The sequence below is a fragment of the Octodon degus genome, unplaced genomic scaffold (assembly GCF_000260255.1).
Source record: "Octodon degus isolate 3935 unplaced genomic scaffold, OctDeg1.0 scaffold00186, whole genome shotgun sequence".
NCBI classification, from domain to species: domain Eukaryota; kingdom Metazoa; phylum Chordata; class Mammalia; order Rodentia; family Octodontidae; genus Octodon; species Octodon degus.
The window spans coordinates 1,638,941-1,647,425 of record NW_004524762.1 but is presented as its reverse complement, the minus strand read 5'-3'; the positions used below and the strand labels follow the sequence as shown (position 1 = coordinate 1,647,425).

The 8,485-nt window shown below is 43.3% G+C and overlaps 1 protein-coding gene across 3 annotated transcripts in view; it reads left to right on the top strand.

Annotated features, from left to right (window-relative positions):
- The window catches only part of Clrn1 (clarin 1), a 76,961-nt gene that overhangs the window by 21,940 nt on the left and 46,536 nt on the right, over positions 1-8,485 (top strand). The window contains exon 3 of one of the 3 annotated variants that reach the window (XM_004643923.2): positions 7,273-7,280. The exons of the other annotated variants lie outside the window; for them this stretch is intronic. Coding sequence (XP_004643980.1) covers positions 7,273-7,280 — 8 coding nt within the window. The remainder of the gene's footprint in view (positions 1-7,272; positions 7,281-8,485) is intronic. 3 annotated transcript variants of the gene reach the window in all.

The window sequence follows — 8,485 nt, the reverse complement described above, 5'->3', positions numbered from 1 at the left end:
AAAAAAAGATACCAATCACAGGGCCAGCAAGATAGCTCAGTGGACTATGCACCTGCTCTGGCAAGCACAGGGGCCAGGGTTCAATCCCCAGCACCACATACTGCACCAGCCCTGCCCCCAGGTGTGCTGGGCAGTCCACCGAGTCCAGGCGTGGTGGTGCACACCTGTAATCCCAGCACCAGGGAGGCTGAAAACAGGAGGATCACTACGAGTCTGAGCTGTATAGGTAAACCCTGCACCAAATACATTAAAAAAAAAAAAAAAAAAATACCAATCATTTTATGCTTGGTTTATATGCATATATTATTATAAGAAGTTAAGTTAGTACAAATTTCAGTTCCATGCCGTGGCTAAATTCTGTAATTCTGTTCTGTTTATCAAACTTTTCCTTTAGGTCAAGGTTGACCAATAGAAATACAACAAAAGTTGTAAGCGCAAAGCCCATTTGTAATTTAAAATGTGCTAGTAGCCACATTATAAAACCAACAGCGAAAACAGATTAAGTGAACTTTAAGAATACTGTCATTTTTAACGTGTAATCAGTATAAAAATGACTGAAAGATACTTCACATTCTTTCGTTTTCCTTAGCACTTTGAAACTGTGTAGCTTTATCCTTACAGCGGCCTGAGGCAGTGTGGCCACATGCATTAAAAAATGCTTGTTTTAGTGGCTACTGGATTAGACAGTACAGATTTAGAGGGAGACTCACTCTGAATAAATTGGCCATTGATGGCATCTACATTCTAAATGGCTTTAAGTGGCTCCGCTCTACAAGTCTGTGTGTGTCATTTTTATGTGCAATGTTTGTGTCACTTTTAAAACCTAGATATACAGCATGAGATGGGAATGAGGACTGTATCAGAAGAACAGTTTGACAAGGCAGTCATGTTTGTTCCTGTTAAATGTTCCCCACTGGCCACTCTATCTCTTTTAATTATAATAAGAAGCTGCTGCCCCACTAGCATGCACAGCTATGCTGGGAAAACTTCTGCCCCATTTACTCTGGAGTATTCTCACGCAGTTACGGGTCAGCGGTTTGTTTGCTAGAGGTCACTGGCGCTTGTACCTAGCACACAGTTTCATTCGTTGTAATGAAGGAAAGTTTTCCTTTCAAGACGGCGCAGTCGGTGGGCTTAATTTTCCCTGATATGTCACTTGTAAAATTTTAATGATGATGTTTAAACCCCAGATGTAGCCAATAAGATAAAAACTGCTGGCTCTGAGCTCAGAGTATGTGGGTGGGTTTCTTTTTCGTGGTTTGAAACATTTCAGAACATTATCAAAATATGATACCGAGAATCATATGGTATCAATCACTCCTAGATCTATCGATCTAGTCATTGCCAAGGCATTTCAGTGGGCTGGTAAAACATATGGAATCTTTTTTAACATGAAAAATGAAATTTGACTAGTCATGTATCACAGCTTATAACTTTAGTCATACTTCATAAAGCTTTTGAATGTGACTTTATGATTGAAAATTTGTAAAAACTTAACAGAGATTTAGCTTACTTCATATTTTAGAAAAGCAAAGTTTCTTTGCCAAATGAGGCATATGACCTAGACTGCAGAGAGGACACTCCAACCAATTCTGTGAATAAGAAGGTGGCTCCTTGGACATGTTTAGAATAGAGTGCTGTCGAGGAAGCCAGGGTCTCTATGCCATCCCCGCAGGTCGGCATCCTCCATCTCCACGGTCTCGTTCAACTCTGCCTCTTGTCTTCTGCTGATCTGAGGTGTTCCAAGAAGCCCACTGGTCACCATCCTGTACATCCTGCATTTCTGCTATTGCCTGGCCTACGGCAAAGCAGTCAAGGACTTCGATGTCCCTACTCCACTTCAAAGTAGGGCCCATGTGGAAGCTAGGGTGGTGGGGGAGGAGGATGGGGAGAGCTTAGAGTTCATCTTGCAAATCTACCTGGTGGAAGACTTACTTAACCAGCACAGGCTGTCTACCTCTTCACTTAAGGGTCTTACTGTTAGTTTCTTCCCCTGTGAGTGAAATCTAACATATAGAGACTTTATGCCTCACTTCAACAAATATAATTAATGGGATGAAAAACAGCAAGGTGTGAGAAGGAAAAAGCTTCCATTTTTCTCATCCAGGTATTATTCTGTCCTTCCTAGATCTTGATGTCCTCTCTATTATTTCAAAACACTTGTAAGTGCTTAAGAATATGTATTTCTTCTCTGCAAGAACACCCTAACCCTCAAGAAGGCAGGGGATGGATATTATTTGTCCTGGAACTCCCACAAACCGGGCCTAAAACAGTCATGGTAGAAAGAGGTTCTAACAAACATTTAGTAAGATGACACTATTGAGATTAAGCAACCTAGATTGCAGGTGAGCTGGCCACTTATTGGGGATTAGACTCTGATCAAATCTCATCACTTGAATGAGTTTTAAGTCTTGTATCCACAAAAGGGAACTGAAAGTAGGTTTGTTTTTTTTTTTTTTAAATCTTTTCCAGTTCAAATGCTCTGTGATCTGTAAAATATGTGGCTGGCTATTCTTGACAAGGTCCTTCCAGCTTTAAAATTATATGACTTCCAGTTGTAGCCACTTGAAGTCCCCTCCACTGACAGGTGGCAGGAACCATTATTAGCAGTGGTGAGTTATGAGTGCTTTTACTCCGTTCCTCAAAGCTCACAATTTTTAAAGTATTCTGAAATATCTGCTATTTATCAGGACCCAGACAAATTTCATTATCAAAGTGAGCATTTTTTTTTGTCCCCTGACACAGTCTTTTACTTTTTGTAAGGAAAATCACAGTGCAGAAGGAGTTAATGAAGAATGGGCTGCTTTAGAATTGCAGTAGGTTAGTGGATTCTTGAGAGTGACAGTGCCTTAGTCACTTTTCTGTCATTGGAACCAAATACCTGCCATCTGGAAATTAAAAGAGGGGAGGTTTACTTGGGCTCACAGCTTGTGCACGTTTCAGTCTGTAGGCAGGACAGCATGGCACAGGGGCATGAGAGAGCAATAGCTGCTCATAGCACAGCACCAGGAAACAGAGACAAGAGAGCATCCCAGGAGCCAGGAAAGGGTCCCCAAGCCACGCCCTATGGTGACATGCCTCCTCTGACTAAGCCCCACCTCCTAACAAGTCTACTATGAAGCCTGAATAATCCTGTCACATTCAAAAGCCCCATGAGGTTTTAGAGGGACATCCTGGAGCCACCATAACAGCAGAACTGGCATTGTTGAGAAAGGGTCAGAAAGCAAGAACTGATCTCATATTCTTCCCAATTTTTCCTAAACTCTTCATTCATCCTTATGGGGAGGGGGAAAAGAAAATTATTTCCCTCAAGTCTAGTTTCTTAACGTGATGAATGCAGGAAGCTGGAAAGGATCCGTGTGTCTAATACTCCAAGGGTATTCTTTACCCAAAAGGGGACCTTTACAGAAATTATCCCCTGAGTAGTGAGAACTGTGGGGAAAATGCTTCTGAGGGGAAAAAAAACAACTTCTGGCTGTCACTTTTTAATCCAGAGAAAGGACTTTTGTCTCTCTCTTTCCCTAACAACTACCCTCCAATGTCTTCAGCAAAACAAAACCAAACCTTGCAGAATCTGCCTTGTTCAACAATTACGATTTTTGGATATGTGCGTGCATGCGTGTACACACATACATGCAGTGACACTTGTGCCTTTCTTCCCTTTTAACTACCCCACACGCTAAGCTAATAAAATGACTGTTCATTACCCTTTATGCCTGGGAGCTAACACAAAAGGCTGACAAGGATATTGCTTTTTTAAAAAAATTTGAACATATTTTAACTGATGTATAAAAATGCACATATTTATGGGGTGCCATGTGATGCTTTGATACATTTATGTACTGCATAACATTTAAATCAGGATGAATATGTCTATTCTCTCAAACATTTCTTATTCTTTTATGGTGAAAACCTTCAGAACCCTTTCTTTCAGCTTTTTAAGTTACGCAGGACATTCCTGGAATCTGTAGTCATCCAGCTAAGCAAAGCATATCAGAACTTCTTGCTCTCATGGAACTGTAACTTAGTACTCACTGACCAACTTTTCCCCTTCTCTGTATCTCCTCTACCTCCCCAGATTTTTTTTTTTATTCTTTATTTTTATTTATTCATTTATTTTTTATTTTTTCATGAGCAGAATATATTTATTGAGTGAAAGAAAGCTCCTATCCAAGAGAGGTCTCCCCAGATTTTGGTGACTGAAGCTCTACCCACAACATTCATGAGGTCAACTTGTTAAAATTCCCCATGAGTGAGGTCGTGGGGGCCTTGCTATTTGGGGCCTGGCTTATTTCACTTAACAAACATACTGATGGTTCTGAGAAATCTGAAACTCAACCCTGCAGTGTAACTGTGCCTTTTGGGTTATGACTCTAGAAGTGTTCCCACATTTCTGCTTTCTCTTCTATGTTCTAAGAGGAATTCATTCATTCCAAGGACTGTCAGATGTTTCAGAAGGAAAAAAGGCTTATTTCTACTGTCCATCTGTTGAGTACCTCATAGATGTCAAGCCTCTGACATATATTCTCTCTGATCCCTACCCGAACCACAACATGACAAGTAACTCTTGGACACATATGAAAACTGGAAATGCCTACCATACTGGAAAGAGGTTGCCATATGTTCCCAGTCACAAATCCAATAGACAGTAAGTGTGGATTTAAATTCAAAGACATATGAAAGATTATATTCTTTCCTTTGCCAAATCTTGCCTAGGTAGAATATACAAAAAGGTTTCCAAAAGATGAAGACACTAAGGGCTGGCCTGATAGTTCAGCAGACTAAACCTGTTTAGGCAGAGCACAGCGGCTGTTCCCTGGGGCTTGCTGAGATGGTGATTGAGACTGGGCCTGGTGGTGCATGCCTGTAATCCCAGTGCTTGGGAGGCTGTAAACAGGAGAATCACTATGAGTCCAATCTATGTAATGAGACACTGTCCAAAATACAGAAAGAAAAGAAAAAAACCAAAAGATGAAGACAATATAAGATTAGCTTTCAATCTCTCCACCTGAGTGTGTGTGTGTGTGTGTGTGTGTGTGTGTGTGTGTGTGGTGCTAGGGTACTGAGCCCACAGCCTCAGGTGTGCACACATTCCATCACTGAACAGCATCATTAGCCCTCATCATCCATCTTAGAAATAATGATATTTCACAACTTGTTCCTATGTATCCCTTTAACTTGAATTTATATTCCACATTTCTATGTCATGGTGTAGCAACCCTACCATCTTATCTTTGGAAGTTGAAATAGTCAAGCCTGTTTAGTGATTTGGGTTGCACAGGTCACGTGCTTTGCTCTAACCTTGGGGTTACATAATTGATACTGCCTTGAGGCTGACTGCTCAGGTTTAAGGCAGAGATATGGGACTGTGCGTCTGTTTAGCTGACAGAAGATTATTGTCTTAGTCATTCTTCTCATTGCTGAGATGCAACACCCATCTCCCAAAGTTAAAGGAGGAAAGGTTTATTTAGTTCACAGTTTATAGAGGCTTCAGTCCATAACCAGCTGGCTGCAAGGCAGGGTGGCATGGCGGACAGGCGTCATGGAGGGAAACAACTCATGGGGGGCGGAAGGCAGCAAAGCAGCACGAGATAGCAGCAGCTCTTCTTACGCAGGCTGCTTCGGGCAAGTGGCACTCGTGCCCTTAACCCTGGCTCCCTTGATCCTAGTATTGAATCACGAATGGATTCCAGCGGCAGACATTCTAGATCGAGGCACCTCTGGAAAATCCACACCTATGGCTGAGTGAGGCTTTAGGGAGGCATCTAAACACCAGCCAGAACAACTACCACCAGCTCAGGACTTTAGGATACAATCTTTGGTCAGTTACAGCAATCATTTTACCACAGCAATGAACAAAATGGCAGACTTTGCTGAGGTGACATAAAGCTTTCAAGCTGAGCCAGGGCCTAGAAGTAAAACAAGTATGAGCACTTTATTCATTTTAAGAACTGGTGTCTTTTCGGGCTGGTGAGATAGCTCAGCAGACTAAGTGCCTATTTAGGCAAGCACAGGGACCGGATTTTGATCCCTGGTACCACATGCCATGCTGGCCCTGCCCCTGGGTATGCTGAGTTACGACTGAGTCTGGGTGTGGTGGCGCACACCTATAATCCCAGCACTGGGGAAGCTGAAAACAGGAGGATCACTACAAGTCCGAGCTAGGAGTGCCACTTGCCCGAAGCAGCCTGCGTAAGAAGAGCTGCTGCTATCTCATGCTGCTTTGCTGCCTTCCGCCCCCCATGAGTTGTTTCCCCTCTATGATGCCTGTCTGCCATGCCACCCTGCCTTGTAGCCAGCTGGTTATGGACTGAAGCCTCTACATAGTCCCTGTACCAAATACATAAAAAAAAAAAAAAAAAAAAAAAAAAAAAGAACTGGTCATTTCAATGGAATAGAACCAGAACTTGAATTAAAGTCCTGTTTTTTTACAAAATGAACAAACAAAAGTTCAGTTTTGTCTCTGAAGCATGTTGGGGTTTTCCAAAGCTACAGGCATATTTTTAAACAAGATTCATGCATATTGAAGAATGACAAACTTGTCTCGCATCCAGCCATGTATTGAAGCATTGAGATGGGGTTTGGCATGCTACACCGTCATTACATGGGGAGTACAATTGGCCAATAGCAAAGTTTGTACCTGGCAGACTAATTCACACCAAGTTCATATTTTGCTCCCTCTCAGCATGTTGTAAGTGTGGCAAAGCCATTCTCAGGAGTTATTACCCAGCACAATCATGCCTCTGTGGATTGGGAGCAGTTAGCTGTGTTCTGCCATCAGAGACTCGCAAGTGCTAGACCAGCTGCCGTTCCTAAGCCGCCCTGGTGATTAGGACTCACCGATGGCTGCAGGTGAGTGGGCCCGAGCCAGGGGACACACTTCAGATGAGAGGCGTTCAGGCGACGTTCTGGGAAAATTGTATTTTAGACAATTCTATTGTATCCCCAGGTCCCCTCCTTTTAAGTGCTGCGGTCATGGATTTCATTTTGCCTGGCCACGTGGCCAGCAGAAGCCTGACTCAGTACCTGGGCATGAGATTATGGGTGATATTAAGGGAGATGAATGCATTGAGCTTATGTCAGGGAATGTCTTTTACTGGATTTTCGTGATGACTGGCTACAGATGGGCTGAGGGGAAAGTCAGATCAAGAGCATTTCTGTAAAAAGGAAGAAATCTCTCATTCTATTTCAAGAAAATGAATAGCTGAGCACCAAGAAGCCAAATGCTTTTTTGAAAAAAAAAAACCAAAAACCACATTCTTTCATGTGGAGAAGGACAAGTTGAGAAGAAAAACAGGACCTCTACAGCTACCTTTGTGGCTTTAATCTGGGAAGAAGTCACTGACCATTGCTGATACCGCTGTCGGAGGCTGCCTGAGTTCCAAGGCCTCACAGATGGCACTATCTGCACTGCACATCTGGCCACATCAGGGTGAGAAGGGTTGATGACACCAAAACTATTAGACCACTGATCCAAGACCTTGGCTGTGATTTAGAATCACCTGGGGAACTTTTAAAACTACTGCCAGGCTCCATCCCAGCCCAACTGACTCTGGATCTTTGGGGCTGGGGCCTGAGCACCGGAATGTTTCAAAGCTCCTGAGCTGATTCGAGCATGCAGCCAGGGTTGAGAACGGCCAAGGTGATTGATGGTGGCCACGACAGGCCGGAGCAAGGGGAGCCAAGAGGTAGAGGCCCTCTCTGTAAGGGTGAGGGAAGCCACCACAAGGAAGACAGGCGTGAGTGGCAGTATTTAGCCCTGCTTCTCCACATTTAGAGATTAACTGGCCCAACTCACACGAAGATCTGCATTCCCAGTTCTGTAGCTAATTCTGTGAAGGGTCCTGGGCTTTATCTATACCCACCCAGCCTCACAGGAAATGAATAGGAAACTGAGCGTACACAGCTCTCAAACCCAAAGATCTTCCCACTTGCAAAGCTGCTGGCCAGTTACAGAAACCTGTTCAGTGACTGGCTGGGTTGAAGAACTCAACTCTGTCCTGGGCAGGCCAGCCTCCTGCTGCCCAGGCTGCCTGTCTGCCCCGGTGAAGCTGCCTCTGCTGGGGAGTGTGTACCCCATCTTCTCTAAGCACTTTATCAGACATAAAGTGGGTATCTTGACTTCCATCTGCCTGCCTTCTGTGGAAGGGTTGTGCTCCTTCCAAAGAGACTCCCAGGGGTCTCTTTCAGAGGTGTGGAATCAGCCCAAGCATCATTTTAGACAAACCATTATAAAACATATTCAAGAAACTGCACAAGAGAAATAGAAATGAGAATGGGAACAATATATCAGACAGTGAGGAAAATGTGTGACAGGTATCAAATAAGTAATTAACTATAAATCCAAAGTTTTAAGATTATTTATAGCCATAGTCACTGTCTTAGTTACTCTTCTCTCGTTGCTGGGACAAATACCCGACACTCAAAATGAAGGAAGGAAAGGTTTATTTAGCTCACAGTTACTGGAGGTTTCAGTCCGTACTCA